General features: G+C 34.4%; 2 protein-coding genes and 1 long non-coding RNA gene across 3 annotated transcripts in view; 2 read left to right on the top strand and 1 right to left on the bottom strand.

Moving 5' to 3' along the window:
- The first annotated feature begins 4,680 nt into the window (after positions 1-4,680).
- mRpL41 (mitochondrial ribosomal protein L41) lies at positions 4,681-5,568 on the top strand. Its single transcript, XM_065348748.1, has 3 exons — positions 4,681-4,996; positions 5,066-5,166; positions 5,240-5,568. The coding sequence occupies exons 1-3, from the start codon at positions 4,810-4,812 to the stop codon at positions 5,504-5,506; spliced, it is 555 nt and encodes a 184-aa protein (XP_065204820.1). The 5' UTR covers positions 4,681-4,809; the 3' UTR covers positions 5,507-5,568.
- Positions 5,569-5,665: 97 nt separating this feature from the next.
- LOC135834775 (5'-AMP-activated serine/threonine-protein kinase catalytic subunit alpha-like) overlaps positions 5,666-19,815 on the bottom strand; it is a 66,998-nt gene continuing 52,848 nt past the window's right edge. Inside the window, exons 6-9 of the mRNA XM_065348747.1 lie at positions 18,587-18,710; positions 13,052-13,257; positions 11,605-12,960; positions 5,666-9,088 (exon numbers count right to left, since the gene is read on the bottom strand). Coding sequence (XP_065204819.1) covers positions 8,339-9,088; positions 11,605-12,960; positions 13,052-13,257; positions 18,587-18,710 — 2,436 coding nt within the window. The 3' untranslated portion in view covers positions 5,666-8,338. The remainder of the gene's footprint in view (positions 9,089-11,604; positions 12,961-13,051; positions 13,258-18,586; positions 18,711-19,815) is intronic.
- Positions 17,076-18,625, top strand: LOC135834778 (uncharacterized). The gene is made up of 3 exons (XR_010556755.1): positions 17,076-17,289; positions 17,421-17,542; positions 18,537-18,625. It is a non-coding gene; the product is annotated as an uncharacterized LOC135834778 (long non-coding RNA).

The raw sequence follows: 19,815 nt of genomic DNA, 5'->3' as shown, positions 1-19,815 counted from the left end.
GAGGACAACTTATGAAAAAGTGAACTTGAACCAAAATTTTGAAAAATTACAGTTGGTATGATTCAACGACCTCCAACATAATACAAAAACACAATTTTGTTTCCATTTCAGCCAATATCGAATAGAAAATATTAATAAAATTGTAACGACCATTCAAAACTATAAGCTGACAAGGGAGCCTCTTGAGGTGTCACACTCCGATTTGAACGGGACCGCGATTTTTGGAAAGAGCATAGTCTAAAACCTCCAAAACCAAATTTTCAGCTGCCCAAGTTCATTTTTCGATTTTTGACGAATTTTCGAAAATTCAAAATTGACTGTTTTTGGCGATTTATGATTTTTTTTAAAAGTACGTACATGATTAGTAAAGATGGTAAAAATAAGTCCCGAAACTAATATTAATTACCCAAATCTAAATTTTACCATTTCCAGCCATTCTGGAGCCTCCAGCGCGATTTTTCAATTTCTCCAGAATTTTGAATTGTTGCAGAAGGCGTGAATATGAAGTTGGGTTGCTAAAAATCGAGTTGTGTATTATAGTCGACCTGTTTAACGAGTTTATCCACATTTGAGCCGATTTTGAGAGTGACACCTCATGAGTGGCTTTTTGACCAGCTTCTTTCAAAATTAAAAAATCCAAAAAATCAAAAGTTTCCAGTTCGTGTGGAAATTTTTAAAATTCATGCAAATCGCTGCTCTCTAAATTTGAAACAGTCAATTTCACTGCTTAGCAGTCACGACATTTTGCCTTTTTAAAGCAGTAGTTTTTTTTTACTGCAAAACAGTGAAAAATTACTGAATTGGTCAGTCAAAATGATTTTTTACTGACCAATTCAGTAATTTTTCACTGTTTTGCAGTAAAAAAAACTACTGCTTTAAAAAGGCAAAATGTCGTGACTGCTAAGCAGTGAAATTGACTGTTTCAAATTTAGAGAGTGTATTTTGTACAAAACTAACCCCCCAAGTCCAAATTTTACCATTTCCGGCCATGCTAGAGCCTCCAGCGCGATTTTTCAATTTCTCCAGAATTTTGAATTTGCTCCAGAAGGCGTGAATATGAAGTTGGGCAGCTAAAAATCGAGTTGTATATTACACTCGACCTGTTTAACGAGTTTATCCATATTTGAACCGATTTTGAGAGTGACACCTCAAAAGTGGTTTTTTGACCAACTTTTCTCAAAATTAAAAAATCAAAATTTTCCGTTTGTGTAAAAAATTTTGAAATTCACGCGAATCGCTGTATTTTGTACGTAACTAACCCCCAAATCAAAATTTTACTATTTCCAGCCATTCTGGAGCCTCCAGAGCGATTTTCAATTTCTCCAGAATTTTGAATTTGCTCCAGAAGGCGTGAATATGAAGTTGGACAGCTAAAAATCGAGTAGTATATGACACTCGACATGCAGTTTAACGAGTTGATCCACATTTGAGCCGATTTTGAGAGTGACAACTCAAGAGTGGTTTTTTGAGGTGTAACTCTCGCTCCAAAACGGCTGGAAATGGTAGAATTTGCGCTCCGGGGGTTAGTTCTTGAAGAAATACAGCGATTCGCACAAATTTCAAAAATTTCCTCACAAACTGTTATCTTTTGAGTTTTTTGATTTTTAATTTTGAAAAAAGCTGGTCAAAAAACCACTTTTGAGGTGTCACACCCGAAATCGGCTCAAATGTAGATAAACTCGTTAAACAGGTCGAGTATAATACACAACTCGATTTTTAGCTGCCCAACTTCATATTCACGCCTTCTGAAGCAAATTCAAAATTCTGGAGAAATTGAAAAATCCTGCTGGAGGCTCCAGAGTGGCTGGAAATGGTAAAATTTAGAGTTGGGTAATTAATATTAGTTTTGGAACTTATTTTGACCATTTTTACTGATCAAGTACGTACTTGTTTAAAAAAAAAAAAGCATAAATCGCCAAAAACAGTCAATTTCGAATTTTCAAAAATTCGCCAAAAATCGAAAAATGAACTTGGTCAGCTGAAAATTTGGTTTAGGAGGTTTTAGACTATGCTCTTTCTTTCCAAAAATCGCGGTCCCGTTCAAATCGGAGTGTGACACCTCAAGAGGTTCCCTCGTGAGAAAAGTTGAGATGAAACAATGTACAAAAACAAACCGAACTTGAAATGATGACACAATTGAAAACTGATACTTTGATTTGAGAAAGTCGTATCTCAATCAAATTGTCACCGAAAACTGAAATACGAGTAGGTTGAACTAAGAAGCGAGTGAACTATGGAGTGAAACGATGAAAATCTTCAAAAACAGAAGTGATAAGTTGATGTTGATGAAAGTCTAGAACTGCCAAAACGAAACCCAAAATTGAAAACAGATGCCAGAGCTGAAAACCACAAACTTGAGGACTGAACTCGAACACGTAATACGATGGAAACTGAAAAGGATAAGTAAGATAAGATGTAACACAAGAACGACAACGGAGATGCAGACGCCACTTCGACTTTCCTCGATTCATTCCTTATCACCACTTACTTAACAGACATTAAGGTTAAGTACATCAATCATTTCAGTAATCCATACTATCCATACTCCATAGGTACTCATTACAAATAATAAATAATAACCATAAACAAGCATTTACAAAGGTTAAAGTTCTAGATTAGGGAAGTATACGCATACGCCATTTTGGTTCGACACAACGGATGTAAACAACATTAGAACGTATGTACGCATACAATCTTACGTGTAAAAAATGCAATTTTTTCGATTGTTCGCGGGTTCGGGTGAATTTTTAAGTAGTTTCCAGCTAAAGACAATGAAATTTCCTATCGATTGATGTTAAATTTTTGTTATTTCGCGCAAAATTGACGATTTTCTGAATACTTATATTATCCGATTTTTTCATACTATATGTGTCAACTTTAAACTAAAAATACTCGAAATCTTCAGTGAACACACAGGTATTTTAATATAGCAAAATGTTCGTAATTTCTTCGTCTTTAAAATGAGTGTTTATCGAAAGCTCTACATGCAACCGTTCAAAAGTTGTAGAAGTTTAAAGTTGCGAAAACAATGCAAAAACCAACCGCGGATGGTAAGTATTGAACTTTGAATTAGAATTACTCAAAATTTTCAACGAACACATAGGTATATTAATACAGCAAAACGTTCGTTATTTTATCCTTTTTAAAATGGGTCTTTACCGAAAGCTCTACCTTCTACCGTTCAAAAATTCTTGAAGATCAAAGTTGCGGAAAATGTTCTACAATCAACACTAAGTGACTGATAACAGTGATAACACAATTTGAACACTTTCCGCAACTTTGATCTTCAAGAATTTTTGAACGGTAGAAGGTAGAGCTTTCGGTAAAGACCCATTTTAAAAAGGATAAAATAACGAACGTTTTGCTGTATTAATATACCTATGTGTTCGTTGAAAATTTTGAGTAATTCTAATTCAAAGTTCAATACTTACCATCCGCGGTTGGTTTTTGCATTGTTTTCGCAACTTTAAACTTCTACAACTTTTGAACGGTTGCATGTAGAGCTTTCGATAAACACTCATTTTAAAGACGAAGAAATTACGAACATTTTGCTATATTAAAATACCTGTGTGTTCACTGAAGATTTCGAGTATTTTTAGTTTAAAGTTGACACATATAGTATGAAAAAATCGGATAATATAAGTATTCAGAAAATCGTCAATTTTGCGCGAAATAACAAAAATTTAACATCAATCGATAGGAAATTTCATTGTCTTTAGCTGGAAACTACTTAAAAATTCACCCGAACCCGCGAACAATCGAAAAAATTGCATTTTTTACACGTAAGATTGTATGCGTACATACGTTCTAATGTTGTTTACATCCGTTGTGTCGAACCAAAATGGCGTATGCGTATACTTCCCTAATCTAGAACTTTAACAAAGGTATAAAAGGTTGAGCTTACCTTCCCAGTCACCGGAAGAATCAACGAAATGATGCCGAAGAAAAACAATGCTCCGGCGGATGAGTGATGATCAGATCGATGAATGATAACCGGATCAGCGAACGATGGTTGGATTGCTAAATGATACTTGATGGATCGATGAACCACGATCGGACAATGAATATTGATCGGTTTGATCAATAATTATAAAACATAACCGCGAACACGTCGAGATCTACGGACTCAGCTCTTCATGAGGACCGACGATGGTCTCATGAAATGAAGAAGTATACAGCACTAGCACTAAGTACTAAGCATTTTTCATATGTTGATCACGATTTTCGATGAGACCGATGAGGTCACCAAAGCATACACGAAATTAAAACAATTACACTCAAATTATTAAATTATTTAACAATTTATAGAAAATTTCCGAAAAATTTTCACTGAATTCTCCGAACTCACAACTCACCTGTGACAAGCTGGACACAACAAAACTGAGTAAAGCCTCTTCGTTTTCACGACGAAATGACCATTAATCAAAATTGAAATAGAATGATATTTTTAGTTGCATTAACCATTTTATAACTTTTTTACATGTTTTTCTTTTGTTTCAGCTTTATTTAAAATAAATTATTACATTACATTTTCTCATTCAAGTTGGACACTGAACAAAAAAAAGAAAAAAAATCTGGTAGGTAGTTTGGTAGGTATTCCATTTCTTACTTCTTAGTTCTTTTATTCGCGTCCAGAGTTCGCTACGGTAGTTGCTGTGCTGAGCTGCTGATAATTTCTTATCAAAATTTTTTTCCGAAATAAAAACATGAAGTAATTTTTACACCGAAACTGAAAATTACGCCAAAATTAATTAAATTATGAATTAAATACCATCTGTAATAATAAAATAACGTTAATATCCGTTCAAGATGATGTTCAGTAATGTTCTTCGTAACCACAGCTCATGCATTTCGATTCAATTCTCACGAAGTTTCTCGTCCTCCAGTGTGAACTATGGTATGAGAAGTTTCAATAAATTTGTCTTAGTAAGAAGAGGAACCAAAAAGGAAAAGAAACAACAAGAAGAAAACCCTGATCCAGAGTTACAATATACGAGTAAGTCATAACCGAATGCTTGATTTATACAACAACAAGACAACTATCTAACATACACTGTGTTTACAGATTACGGTCATAGAGAACCGGGATATGTGCTTGGTGGTAAGAGATACGTACCTCCTGAATCGATACCAGAATTAATTGTTCCTGATTTAACCGATTGTCCAGTAAGATATAAATCTAACGTAGTCACTTATTAATCCTGAGTTCAACTTTTGTAAATTTATTCCATTCTTTCAGTTCAAACCGTACGTTTCATATCGAGCTGTAACTAGAGACGAACCAGAATTCACTGCGAAAGATTTATTCGAAGTAACTTACTGCCGAAAAATGTACGACGATTTCAAAGCAAATAAACTGGACGAAGATGGTAATGCTTTAGAACCTAACGATGCAGAAAAACTCACCGCTCAAGAAGCTTGGGCCAATGCTCGTAAATGTAATAACGATTTAATGAATACCATCAATACTTATGTACCTCGATATATTCGTGAAAATAGAGATTAGCTCTGTTAGATATGAAAATCTTGCATGTTTTTTTAGTTTAATAAACTCGTTTGCTATATATATTTCCATCTACGAGTTTGATTTCTTCACTTCTTCTTAGGTAACTTTAGAAATTCTATCGGATTCGGTTTCATTATGATTGAATGAATGAATAGTATATAAACGGTATATAAAAATTTTATTCAAAGTTTTCCATGAAAACAAATGATGTTTACATCGGAGGAACATATATAAATCATGAAAAACATTTCAATATCTTATTACGGATATCCTCGTTTCTTTTTTATTGTCGAGTAATAACAAAAAAACAATAAAAATATTTAATATTCGTTTTCAGTTGAAGGAAAATTATTGATAAATATGATGAACAATATATGTACACGCTGAAACCAATGAGACTTTAAGTAATTGGAAAATATTGATGTGAAAATGTGAAAGAAATCCTTAAAAAAATTGTATACAAAGTGTAAAATATATATCTTAGGTGGTAAAAAACAGTAAAATAATTATTATATTACTCCGAGTGTTTCTCATTGCTCGATTCTTCGTACGGTATGAATATACGTAAGACCTATTTAGCTATGTGTTCGGTTCATAATAATAAGCATTCAATAGAATTTCAATATATTGTTCACATATTTAAACTCGAGTTCTCCAAAAATAGATACGATTTCAGAAAAGATCTTATCATCATTTTCAAATTCATATAATGCAAAGCGTTGTCTAATGAAAGTAAATAATTTATTTTAACAAGGTTTTCAACCAACGAATTGGTGCTTTCAAAACTTTTGCAATGCATAATTTATTTTCGAAGAGAAAATCTTGCTAGTAATAATTTTAAAAAACATAAAATTTGTGATGGAAAGTTTGTCCACAATAATTAATACAAAAATGCATTTATATTTTAGTGTGCATTACTCAATTTCATTAAATTTTAGAATATGTTTCAAATATGTATGATGTAAGTACATCGTTTTAATTTGAGATTAGTTTTTACAGGCCTTACACCGGTGGGTTTTGAATTTATCTCATCTTTTTTTTATTATTAATGATACCATAATTCTATAATATGCAATTTGATAGTCATAGGCAATAGAAACAATTTATCAACGGTACAAAAAATCGGAATAAATTATTAATTTTACTTAATATAAAACGTAATAAATCGCAGAAATAACAATATATGAAGTGAAACAAGTAGCCAAGATGAATAGATTATTATGAGATTGCAGTTATTGTGATAGGTAAAGGCATGGTAAGGTAACGAATAATAATTATGAAGTACCAGAAGTGATTCAAATTGTGACAGGATTGTTATAATTTCTATTTGTAGAGGGATTAGTCAAAAAAATATCATTTTCTCGTTTGTCTTTTGTTTGAGAACTTGAGTGAAAATGATTTCTTTGAATTTCATCGTCGTATCAATTGAATGTTAGTTCTTTTATCATTGAATGAAATTTTTTAGTACAAAGTTCAACGATTAATGCTTAATTTCTGAACTTTTCTAAATTGGTCAAAAAATCCAAATAAGTTTGAACCTTGTGACGGAATTACCTGGGTCATTTTATTTATAAGATTATACTTCACATTGATTACAAATTTCTCGTTGGTGATCATATGTTTTTGAAATTTGGAGGCAATTCTACAGGGCAATGAAATAAAGGTATCACAAATCACCACCTTCGTAATTAAATTTAAGTTGGTTTCTTTTTTTGAGTGAATATTCTACCTCAGGTGACTCGTAGCGATATGTTTGCGATGAAGGAATACAAAACAAATTAAAATGTTGAAAATGTTTTCCCATAATGTTTCGATATGTTTCAGTTTAACAAATGTAATTTTTACCCTTTCCACTAATTACCACTAATAATTTAAATTTTAAAAAAGAAAAATGGAAGATATTTGAAGTCATTATCAAACTTACACTTATAATAAGACCGAAAAAGAAGTGCCTCGGTTGAATTTACTCGATGCTTCGAACTGTCGACTAGAAATAGTATTTTTTTTTCATTTCTGCATCATAAAACGAGTTGCTAAAATATTATTCTTCTGAGAGCCGCAATTTCTAGCTTCGTGGTCGAGGCAAAAACATAAAACCTTACATCTTTTTCACTCTTAGGTATTACAGACATTTAGCATTTCTACTAATAACAATAAACCTTATTATTAAAGCGAAACAAGAAAGCTAAAAAATTATAATTAGGTACACAAATGTAGATCATACATAATGTAGGTATTTAAAAAACAAAAATATGATTGGCATCACTCGTTTTTCATTAATAATACATTTTAACTTCTAGAATGATAAATTTTACTCTTTTTGACACGAAGAATTGCCTCGTTTTAGAATTTTAGTTTCAAGATTAAATTTTCGCAACTTGTAACGACATTGCAGACTAATAAATTTCCAGTATACTGTCACTGCTGTCGTGTGTAAGTCGAATTTAATTTAACTTAACGGCGATAAATTTTGGTGTTAAAGTAGGCCTATAAAAAAATCTTATGACTAGATAGTTTTCTCATTTAATTCTACACAAAAAAAGCACAGTAGGATAAACGGTAGGGTACATATTAAAGCTTCATAAAAATTCGAAACGAAAGCTTTAAGAAATTTTACAATGTGCCAAGGATTAAAATATCGACTCTTAATATCAAATTATCACCTTGACTACCTATCAAAATACAATAAATAAATCCATTGAAAGTTCATTCCGTATAATAAAGGATAACAAAATGCAAAATTGTTTTAAAATGCCGACTACTTACACAAAATGATACCTATATATTCCATCATCACTACTCAAAACTACGAATACGTTACGATTTAATAAATTAAAATTGGAATGAATCTGATTCTTGAATTGACGAACTCCATGTGATATGTGGACTTGTTTCACTTTGAGACGACGATGAAGTCGATGGCAGTGTTTGCTGCCATTGACTTGCAAGGAGGTCGTCATTTTTCAAATACCCATTACTGCTGTCTTCGATGATTGTAGGAATGTCATCGGTGTACGATTGCAGCGATGGTACCGTAGGTATATGGGGCTTGTGCTTAAACTGTCTAAAGATTTTTCTACGATTTCGCGACGGACTCATTTCGTTATTGTGATGAATGCTGGCCGGTTTTATGGGAGAAAACGCTTGCTTGGGGGAGCTCTGTTGCCATTTTTGGTGTATTTTTGTGGGCGATTTGCAAGTTGAAATTGAACTCGATACGGAGTCGAGGAAAACGCTGTCTCTTTCTGTGGTGTCGTAAGATTTCGAATACGATTCTTGGTAAGGACTTTGGCGTGAGTAGGTTGGACTACGAGGAGATGGGTATTTGAATTTGTTTTCGTGTTGTGGTTTATAAGAAAGAGATAGGAGTTGTCTTTGGAGAATATCTTCTTCTTGATTGAGAATATTATCGTATAATGATTTCAAATCGTAGTGTTCTTTGTGTAATTCGTGCAGTTCTAGGAAACCTTTGGCTTTCTCGGTCAAATTGAAGTATTCTGGGCTGAAAATGGCGTCTTTGGAAGTACTCTCTTTCAGACTGCTGGTTTCGATGTTCTTGGATTTACCTTCGTGTTGTGTAACCTATTCGGACAAGAACGATAATATTATGAGAATTCATTCTTTATAAAAATAAATGTAGCATATCCATATTAGTCTACAGTCCAACCAGCAAAAAGTGTCAAGTTAGTTGACTTTTTTGCGGTCTAAATAATTTAGGTGGTTTTTTTTAAAGACATGTTACAGTAGAAATTTGAAGTCGCCCTCCTCTCCCCTCCCCCCCCCCCCAAAATAGAATAAAAATAAACCGTTGTAAAATTATTCAAAATTTGCAAGAAACACAAATATTCCTACAAATTTTTTTTTGAAGCAATTTTGAACAATTTTGAAACTTGAGCTCAAAATTGAGTGATGATTTTTGAGATTTTGGAAAAAGTGTCATGCAATCTATCAAAATAGGTTGAAATTTTCAGAAATGTACATATTTTGAAGTATTTTTGAAAATTTTTGGGTCACAAAATAGGGTTACTTTTTTGAGATTTTTGAAAATGGTCTCATGTGACCCATCAAAATAAATGTAAAACAAAATTTGTTTTGAAAATTTTGAAACATTCGAGGCTTTTGAGAATTGTGTCATGTGAGCTTTCAAAAGGACTTGAAATTTCAGCTGAAAATCAAAACATTCCATCCAAAACTTTTTAAAAGTAGGGTTGAAATATTTTGAGTTCAAAATACGTCAAGATTTTCGAGGTTTTTGAAGAAAAATGTCATATGATCTATCAAAATGAAATGAAATTTCACAATGAATTAAAATTTTTCAACGAAAACGTGTTTTGAGAACTTTTGAAAAATTTTGAGCCACAAAATAGGGTCATGATTTTTGGGATTCATGAAAGATGTCGTGCGACTTATCAAAATGGGTTGAAATTTCGCGATAAATTCAAATATTTTGATGAAAATTCATTTTGAGAGTTTTTGAAGAATTTTGAGCCCCAGAATATGGGTCATGATTTTTGGGATTTTTGAAAGGTGCCATGCGACCTATCAAAATGGGTTAAAATTCCGCGAAAAATTCAAATATTTTCATGAAAATGTATTTTAAGAATTTTTGAAGAATTTTGAGCCCCAGAATATGGGTTATGATTTTCCAGATTCTTGAATGGTGTCATGCGACCTATCAAAATGGGTTAAAATTTCGCGAGAAATTCAAATATTTTGATGAAAATGTATTTTGAGAATTTTTGAAGAATTTTGAGCCCCAAAATATGGGTCATGCTTTTCAGGATTTTTTAAAATTGTCATGCAACCTATCAAAATGGATTAAAATTTCGCGAGAAATTGAAATATTTTGACGAAAATTTATTTTGAGAATTTTTGAAGAATTTTGAGCCCCAGAATATGGGTTATAATTTTTGGGATTCTTGAAAGGTGTCATGCGACCTATCAAAATGAGGTGAAATTTCGTGAGAAATTTCTGACGAGAATTTATTTTAAGAATTTTTGAAGAATTTTGAATCCCGAAATTGGATTGAAAACCTATTTGAAGAATTTTTGAAGAATTATGAGCTCCTAAATGCAGTCATGGTTTTTAGGACCTTTGAAAAAGGTGACATGAAACCAGTAAAAATGAGTTAAATTTTTAGCAGAAAATAAAAAAATGCTATCAACATTTTTTTAAGCTGTTTTGATGAATTTTGAGGCCAAAGTGAGATCATAATTCCCGATATGTTTTGAGCAAAAGCCATTTGTTGGGTCATTGGGTTGCATTAAAAGGATCTACATGTGTATGTGTATTGTGTAGGCTCAAAATTCCTTTTGAATTTTTAGTTTAATTCACTTTGTGATGCATGGGAAGTAATTTCATTTCGGATTATTTCCAAGTTTACCAATCTGCAGTTTTGGAAATGTCTAAAATTAAAGCTACAATTTGTCAAAACATCTCTAAAAAATTTTTGAAAAAGTTTTTGATTTCCTTTCAAAATTCGAACTCATTTTGATAAATAGCATGATACCCACCGTTCCAAAAACATGGCTCAAGATGTTTCAAAAGTGCTCGAATTTTTTTTGATTTTTTGCTGAAATTTCAACTTATTTTGGTAATTTTTTGCGTGACATTTTTTCATAAATCTCGAGAATCACGACTTGATTTTGGACTCAATATTCTTCAAAATTGCTCAAAATTCATTTTTATTGGAATATTTGTATTTTTTGCAAAATTTTAACCTATTTTGATAGGTCGCAAGGTTACTTTTGAATGATTCTAAATCCATTCATTTTTACTCGTAATTTGAGGAGAGGTGACTTGAAAAAGTTCGGGTCTGTACTCCCATTGTACGAGCCGTTTGTAGCAAAATTTGGCTCAATGGACGTACAATGAACTCCTCTACAACACTACTGGTATGAATTGTTTGGCTCCTCGTCTTGTTGAGGCCTACGTATCCATTTTTGTGTTAAATTTGCATATAAAATCACAAAAGGTCAGCTAAATTCGATTTCTAGAGTACGTTTTGCCAGTTGAGTAGACTACCCGAACAAATATTTTCTAATATAGGCCTAAGCATCTGATAATAAGTACTGCTGAAATAATTTCAGATACCTACCAAACCATCAGAAGCACGTCTTCCTTCTCTGAAGTCACTCGGAGATTTCATGCCACTTCTCGAAGTCGAAAACTGATAAATAGTCGACTGATTTTGAACCAGCGGGCTATACCTGCGCCAGCTGCTCGGACACACCGAAGGCGTCTTACGTTTCTTGGTTTTAACACTAGCCACATTATAGGCACTGGTCGCAGCACACGAAGGCAAACTAGACGTAACATCCATTTTAATTTTATCCTTGTAACTTTCGAACGAGCTTTGATTGGTCAAAGCGTGAAACGAAGAACACGATTCGTTCTGACTAAAACTAGTATTTTGTGCGCCTACGCCGCTGGAAGATGAAGAACTAGCATATGAAAGACGTTGACATTGATACCCTTCGTCGATATCAGCTTCGACACCTTCGTCGGTAGAATTCGAATATTGAGCAATTATACCGCTGGTTTCGGGGTACGAGAAACGCGAGCTTTCCGTCGAGTAATCCGAGATATCCGAATATTTGAACGCGTTCGAAGCGCTATCGCTGTAAGAATTCGTATTAAAACCGGTGTCAGTTTCCGATAAGTTTTCCATCTCGTTGATGATGGACGAAAACTGAGAATTGACTAGAGAGTAATTAGGCGAGGTGTTATATTGTGACGTACTGTATTGTCCTACCGTCGGACTAGTCATTTTAAAAGAGTGCGCAGATAGAGAAGACGGCGAAGAGCTATTCAACGGAGAGATATGAGTGTCTTGGTACTGCTGCAGTAATTCGTTATTGATTGTATTGAGAACGGAATTTTGCGACGGTGAATGACTAGCGCTTGATATGTTAACGGGTTGATAATTTTGCGAAGTTAAACTAGAGCTCATTAGAGGCAATTGCGACAAAGGTAATTGCTCTTTGGAATACGAATTATTGGAAAAGTTCAACAACGGAGCGATATTATTAATGATAGTCTGCTGATTTATAACGTGAACGTAGCAAGCCGGTGACTTATGTCGACTTTCGTTGCCATTGATCGCCTCCAACGCAGAACATGGACTAGTTTGAAAGAGCGAATTTGAATTCAACGAGATATCGTGCAGAGCGTTGATATCCTTCGACGAGTCTTGAATATACGAATGACGAGAGTCGCCGGATAAGCGTCGATAGCCGCTGATAGCGTCGAAATTCGGATTATTTAGCGACGAATGCTGGAAAACCGGCGTATGGGCTGGTTTCTTTTGAGAAGTTCGCTGTCGTTGTTGGATCATTTCGAAGTGTCGACTCTTTTTGATATCTTGTATGGGGATTGTGTGGTGTTGACGTAGATGATCCAAGAATAGATAATAAATCGCTCCGTAGTGGTCGTAGTATTTGCAACGAAGGGACTGAAATCGATTTTTGTCGGTTAGTAATATTTTTGGGCAAGTGCACCTTGTGAGTGATTGGTGAGATAAAAATAATGTGTATTGAACGTACTTCTCTGGTGTTCCCTGAGTCGATTCCCAAGTTTTGCATTAGTAATAGAATTTGTTCATTTGGTTCAGATTTACCATCGCCTCCTCCGGTACTGGGAAGTAATCTGGGAGCTTCTTCTACCATCCAAGAATGTCTTTTAATTTGTTCTATCGTGTACCTTTTCTGCGGCTCTAGCACTAACATTTTTCTTATTAGAGATTCACAACCTGAAAATCATATAAAACAATTTTTTGATTAGATTGCCATAGTAATAACATCTAAAGTTATATGTATACCTATTTAGAAAAATTAAACAATTCAAAGAGCATAGGTATCTAGGTAAGTAGGGCGAAACGAATCGGTATTTTGTTGTGATTTTGAGATTATAGCCAGTGGAAGTTGGTCCTTTGGATTCAAACCCCCCCCCCCCATGACAAAATTTTAAGATCCCTAGAAGAGGACGAAGAGGACCCCTAAAGTAGTCTACAACGAAATTTATAACTGCCCAATCTCAAAACTATGGGTTCCACAGGTCAATAAAAAATTTCGGTCTATTGGACTATTTCACAAATTACGAGTAAGAATAAAATGTGCCTAAAACAGTAAAATAATAATTCCCAGGATGTAAGTACTTACAAGGGAACCTGTTGAGGTGTCACACTCCTATTTGAACGGGACCGCAATTTTTGGAAAGAGCATAGTCTAAAACCGCCAAAACCAAATTTTCAGCTGCCCAAATTCATTTTTCAATTTTTGGCGAATTTTTGAAAATTCAAAATTGACTGTTTTTGGCGATTTATGCTTTTTTTTAAAAAGAACGTACTTGATCAGTAAAAATGGTCAAAATAAGTCCCAAAACTAATAATAATTACCCTAATCCAAATTTTACCATTTTCAGCAATTCTGGAGCCTCCAGCGCGATTTTTCAATTTCTCCAGGATTTTGAATTTGCTCCAGAAGGCGTGAATAATGCAGTTGGGCAGCTAAAAATCGAGTAGTAGGTATATTATACTCGACCTGTTTAACGAGTTTATCCACATTTGAGCCGATTTTGAGAGTGACACCTCAAGAGTGGTTTTTTGAGGTGTCACTCTCGCTCCAAAACGGCTGGAAATGGCAGAATTTGCGTTCCGGGGGTTAGTTCTTGAAGAAATACGGCGATTCGCACAAATTTCAAAAATTTCCACATAAAAACTGTTATCTTTGGATTTTTTGGATTTTTAAATTTTGAAAAAAGCTGGTCAAAAAACCACTCTTGAGGTGTCAATGTCACTCCCGAAATCGGCTCAAATCTAGATAAACTCGGTTAACAGGTCGAGTGTAATGTACAACTCGATTTTTAGCTGCACAACTTCATATTCACGCCTTCTGGAGCAAATTCAAAATTCTGGAGAAATTGAAAAATCGCGCTGGAGGCTCCAGAATGGCTAGAAATGGTAAAATTTGGATTTGGGTACCTAATTAATATTAGTCTTGGGACTTATTTTGACCATTTTTACTGATCAAGTTTGTACTTTCAAAAAAAAAACATAAATCGCCAAAAACAGTCAATTTTGAATTTTCGAAAATTCGCCAAAAATCGAAACAGGAACTTGGGCAACTGAAAATTTGGTTTTGGGGGTTTTAGACTATGCTCTTTCCAAAAATCGCGGTCCCGTTCAAATTGGAGGGTGAGATTTCAAGATGTTCCCTTATTAGATGTTTTAAGTTAGAAAAACTAATAATAAGGCCCATAAGGTGTCTTTTAAAACCAAAATTTTCAACAAAAAAATTCCCCAAAAATGGTCAGAAAATGCAATTGGGCCACTTACAATTTTTAAATCGCCTGAAAGCTTACTTGTGCCCAAGAGCAGGCAAAAATTCATCACCTGTTAAAATTTCAAGTGCTAAAGTGCCTTTTTCGATTTTTGGTGAATTTTCAAAAATCAAATTTTGGCCAAAATCAAAAATGTGAGAAAAAAATCAAAATTTTACCAAATTGACCTAGAATGCTGAAATTTGGAATATACCCTATTTTCGACCTGCCAAATCGATTGGAAACTGTTTCAAACCGTTTTGACCAGTTCTGGAGCCTCCAGCAGACTTTTGAAACTCGAATTTCTCACAAAACCTAAATTAATTCTGCAAACTAATTTTAATACGCTACGAAGTCGACTGCAGGTAAATTTCAAGTCGTTTTGGAGCCTCCAGTAAATTTTTAAAAATTGAAATTTCACCAAAATGTCATCAAAATGGAGATGGAAAGCTGAAATTAACTATGCACTCCACTTCAGGTGAGTTCAAGTAATTTTGGAGCCTCCAGTGACTTTTTGAAAGGTTTCATGGGGTTTTTTAGGAGAATTGAAATTTCCAAAAAGTAGCTGGAAGCTTCAAAACCACTTGAAACCACCATTAGTCTGCAGAGTAAATTTCGGATTTCTAACCTCATTTGATGAAATCTTGGGAAAATTTCGAGTTTCAAAAATCTACTGGAGGCTCATGTAATTTTCAAAAAATCGCTGGAGGCTCCAAAATGACTGGAAATTTACCTGCAGTTGACTTCGCAGCGCATTGAAATAAGTTTGCAGAAATAATTTCGACTTTTCAATTCCATTTGACGACAATTTTGTGGGAATTTCGAGTTTCTAAAAATCTACTGGAGGCTCCCGTAATTTTCAAAAAATCGCTGGAGGCTCCAAAATGACTTGAAATTTACCTGCAGTCGACTCCACAGCGTATGGAAATTAGTTTGCAGAATTAATTTCGGCTTTCCAACTCCATTTGATAAAAATTTTGTGGGAATTTCGAGTTTCTAAAAATCTACTGGAGGCTCCAGTAATTTTCAAAAAATCGCTGGATGCTCCAAAACGACTTGAAATCCTCCTGAAGTTGACTTCGTAGCGTATTGAAATTAGTTTGCAGAACTAATTTCGGCTTTGATGAAATTTTGTGAGAATTTCGAGTTTCAAAAATCTACTGGAGGCTCCAGAACTGGTCAAAACGGTTTGAAACAGTTTCCAATCGATTTGGCATATCGAAAATAGGGTATATCCCAAATTTCAGCTTTCTTGGTCAATTTGGTAAAATTTTGATTTTTTCCCTCAATTTTGGCCTAAATTTGATTTTCAAAAATTCACCAAAAATCGAAAAACGCATTTGAGCACTTGAAATTTTGACAGGTGATGAATTTCTGTCTGCTCTTTCGATCGACCTGTGTACGGTTTTAAAAATGTCATGCTAGTCCTATGCGATTTCGGCTGATCTGCCAATCAAAATGGCCGCCATTTTGTAAGTAGGGCCACCTTTTTTTGGGGGGACAAGGGCTAGAAATGTTCCTTAGGACTCCCCCTTCAAGAAGAAAGTTGTCCCGAAGAATCGGCAGGGGGGTGCAAGTGATCCTTATGCGGGCCCCCGACTAAAAGTAAGCATCCTACACTTGCCTAACCAAAAAAAAAAAAAAACAAAAAAGGAAAAACCAATAATAATGTGAAAATATGGCTGAAAAACTGTAATAACCACAGAACCAAACGACCCGGGGTGCTGTGAACCTGAATTTTTGACGAGTAACTCGTCAAATTGATTTTTGGGGGTGAAGCGGAAAATCTCCCCCCCTCCCAATCAATCCTGTCTCTTACAGCGCAAAAACAGCTAACTACATGTTATTTTTTAGAAAAATTTCGCTCTCGCTGACCTCGGGCCAGCAGTGAAACTAATTATTAGAATAAAGACACTTTGTGTTGCTTCAGAGTTCAAATCTTTAATTTTATTTTCCAAAAAATGTTAAATTTTCAAATCAAATTCAAAACTTCAAAAGTCAAAAACTCAAAACATAAATGTACAATTATAGGGACTCGTCAAATGTCTACTCTAGGAGGATCACAGCACCTTTGCCAAATCACCTTAATTAAGCTTCAATTCAAAAATGACTCTTCTACCTATCAAGATAAAAAGAAAAAATTGAAATACAATCAAACAAACATGTCCAATAATTTGTCCTACGTCCAACCATGAACCGAACTCGTACGAACACGTGCAATTTGCACCCCATCCACCTGCGAGCTGACAAAATTATAAGGTCTGATATCAAACATAAACAAAGCGAAAAAGCTCAGAAAACAATCAAAATTATTTTCCTTGTCCGGTTTTAAATTTGAAAAGAAGGAAGAAAGCTTCAAAAGCGTTTATCATTCATCTTTAAAAAGCTTTATTTCAACGTTTGAATAATCGTGCTTCCATAGGATACGTCCAGTTCAATTCAATGGCAGAGAAGAGTATTTGAAGTAAGTACAATGTCTGAGTAAATACGATGACGAACTTTCAATCTTGCAGTAACTTTCAAATAGATAATACCTCTAGTTTCCAACCTAATTCTTGTAATTAAGAATACTTATCTAGTTATATGACTTTTCAGAACACATCAATGTTAACGTCCCACCCATTTCGTAGAATCAGAATCATAACACACTTTGACAAAGCAATTGAATTTCGATCATCTTGAAAAGAATAATCAAATCCAAACACTTTATTTGACGAGTGAGTATTTCTTATCAAGAACCACCAAACTATGTAGTAAGTAAGTAATAAGTATCTACATTCAAACAATCAGAGCTTTCTAAATCGAGGAAACCAGCATCCAGAACCGAAGTGTGCAGAACACAACGTCGAAATATTCCCCAAGCAATTCCTTCGCTCGACTAGCAACGAAAAAAAAAGAAATAAATTTCGGTTGAAATGAATTCAAAAACGTAGGCAATGATTACGTCAACGGATCGCGTTTCGCCCAGCAGAGCAGATTATTACTCCGGCGATGAAATCTGTTATCGTAATTACGAAAGGGATAATACTACGAATAAGTATACGAAGAAGACGTGGCAAGGCAAAAGCAACCATGAACCAACGCCCCGCAAAATCAAATATGGGAAAAAGCCGACGATAAAATTAAAGAAAAAGGTTGGACTTTATGCGTTGCTGGTTCGATTTAAAAGGGATGATACGTTATAATGTAGTATATGGTAGTATTTGCGTCACATATTTCGTATTTCGTGCGTCAGAAATTGAAAACATCAGTGTGTAACTATTATCTACCATTGTTCTACTTCACTAATTATCTTTTCCTTTTGATATATCATCGAATGTACTGTAGTGACCTAGCTCACATGGGTATCTATTTCCAACTAACGATTTTCATCAACATCAACCGTTCACATATTCGTCGTCGTACCTACGATGAGGCGCGATTAAATTAACTCTCGGTTTGTGGTTAGAGTGCATAAATTCGCTTCGTCGAATCGAATATTTTGCCGGTACACGTAGGTATAGATAGTAACAAAAGCTGCATAGTAATCGCTTTTCTGGAAGATAATTTATTTTACTGATACGACATATTTCATGGTTTTCTCAATGATACGATACGATCGAGAACGAACGTTACTTTAACTCTTCTGCGTATACCTAACTTGAGAATGTTGAACTTTTACCCATTTCTTCGACGAATAACTTATAACCATGTTGCTAAATTTTGTTTCAGTTGGGAAAATCTCATACTCGGAAGAAAATACAACAACTACAGTAACTTACCAGTACTCATGAAATACGGTATACGGAATCTGCCGGATAATACTCTATCCCTTAGAACATGTAGTGTTGGTCCATCGAAAGGTAAAGCTCCACATACTAATACGTATAATACGACACCGAGACTCTATTAAAAAAAAAAAAAAAGGAATTTACATTAAGTAATATAAGTTATAGTCTATATTCTATGAACTAAAAAGTGTTCAAAAAAAATTTTCGGTCTGGGGACTGAAAATTTTTGTATTTTATGGGTAATCACGACCGCCCTCGTTCCAAAAATGCAATGTTCCCAACCCTAAGTCAGTGAGCTCACCCCTTGGGGGGCTCTCGAAAGTCGCCAGTAAATACTTTTCGGGGACTATGGGAACATTATATTTTTGAAAAGGGCATATTATACCACTGATTTAAAAAAAAAATGTTCCCACCTCTCCGACCATGGGATGAGGTACCACCCCCCTTAGAGGGGATGTGAAAGCCCGTCTTGTGGTGGGTATTTTCGCAATTTTCTTCGCTCCTGTTTATTATGAAAAATTGAGCTTTCTGCTTGAAAGTTCATTTTTGAGACTTTCAAAAGCTCGAATTCAAACTTTCAGCCAAAAAGTTCAACTTTTCACAATGAGCTCAAATTTGAGAGAAATTATTTTAAAAAATGTTTCTTCTACCTCATTTATTACCCCTACTAGTCATGAAAAATTGAGCTTTCTGTTCAAAAGTTCATTCTTAAGACTTTCAAAAGCTCAAATTCAAACTTTTAGGCTGAAAGCTCAACTTTTCATGATAAGCTCAAAAGTTGAAAGAAACCAAATATTCCACATAATTTTTAAAAAATGACTGTGAAGATTTTTTTCAACGAATTAGTAGTGAAAATGGAATCTCAACACCCCCAATGGGCACCCCCTCCCCTCCCATTTTGGCCAAAGTTCAAAAAAAATAAACGTCAAGTGACATATTGATTGTTACTGACTCGAGGACGCTGAGTTCGAATTTTGGGTTATTTTTTTGATCCAGACCCCTTGAATCCCCCACCAGTGCCCTTAGTCATGGTCAAAATACCAAAAGATTAAAAATATCGTGTGACGTATCCTTTATGAGGTTTTCGAGGGTGCCGAGTTCAAAAATGCGATTATTTTTTGATTTCGACCCTCTAGTGCCTCTCTAGCCCCCCTCCAATTCTGAAAAATTTTGAAAATTTATAATTCAGAAAATTGAATACCTACTTAGCATTACTTTTA

The sequence above is a fragment of the Planococcus citri genome, chromosome 2, assembly GCF_950023065.1.
Source record: "Planococcus citri chromosome 2, ihPlaCitr1.1, whole genome shotgun sequence".
Taxonomy (NCBI): domain Eukaryota; kingdom Metazoa; phylum Arthropoda; class Insecta; order Hemiptera; family Pseudococcidae; genus Planococcus; species Planococcus citri.
Note: the sequence above shows the minus strand (reverse complement) of the source record. Positions and strands in the feature narration are given on the sequence as shown.

Bases quoted from the DNA above. Each gene is read 5' to 3' on its own strand.
- mRpL41 (XM_065348748.1), top strand. From the start codon at position 4,810: ATGATGTTCAGTAATGTTCTTCGTAACCACAGCTCATGCATTTCGATT. The intron at 4,997-5,065 runs GTAAGTCATAAC...CTGTGTTTACAG, and splicing joins TCCAGAGTTACAATATACGA to ATTACGGTCATAGAGAACCG. The intron at 5,167-5,239 runs GTAAGATATAAA...CCATTCTTTCAG, and splicing joins CTGATTTAACCGATTGTCCA to TTCAAACCGTACGTTTCATA.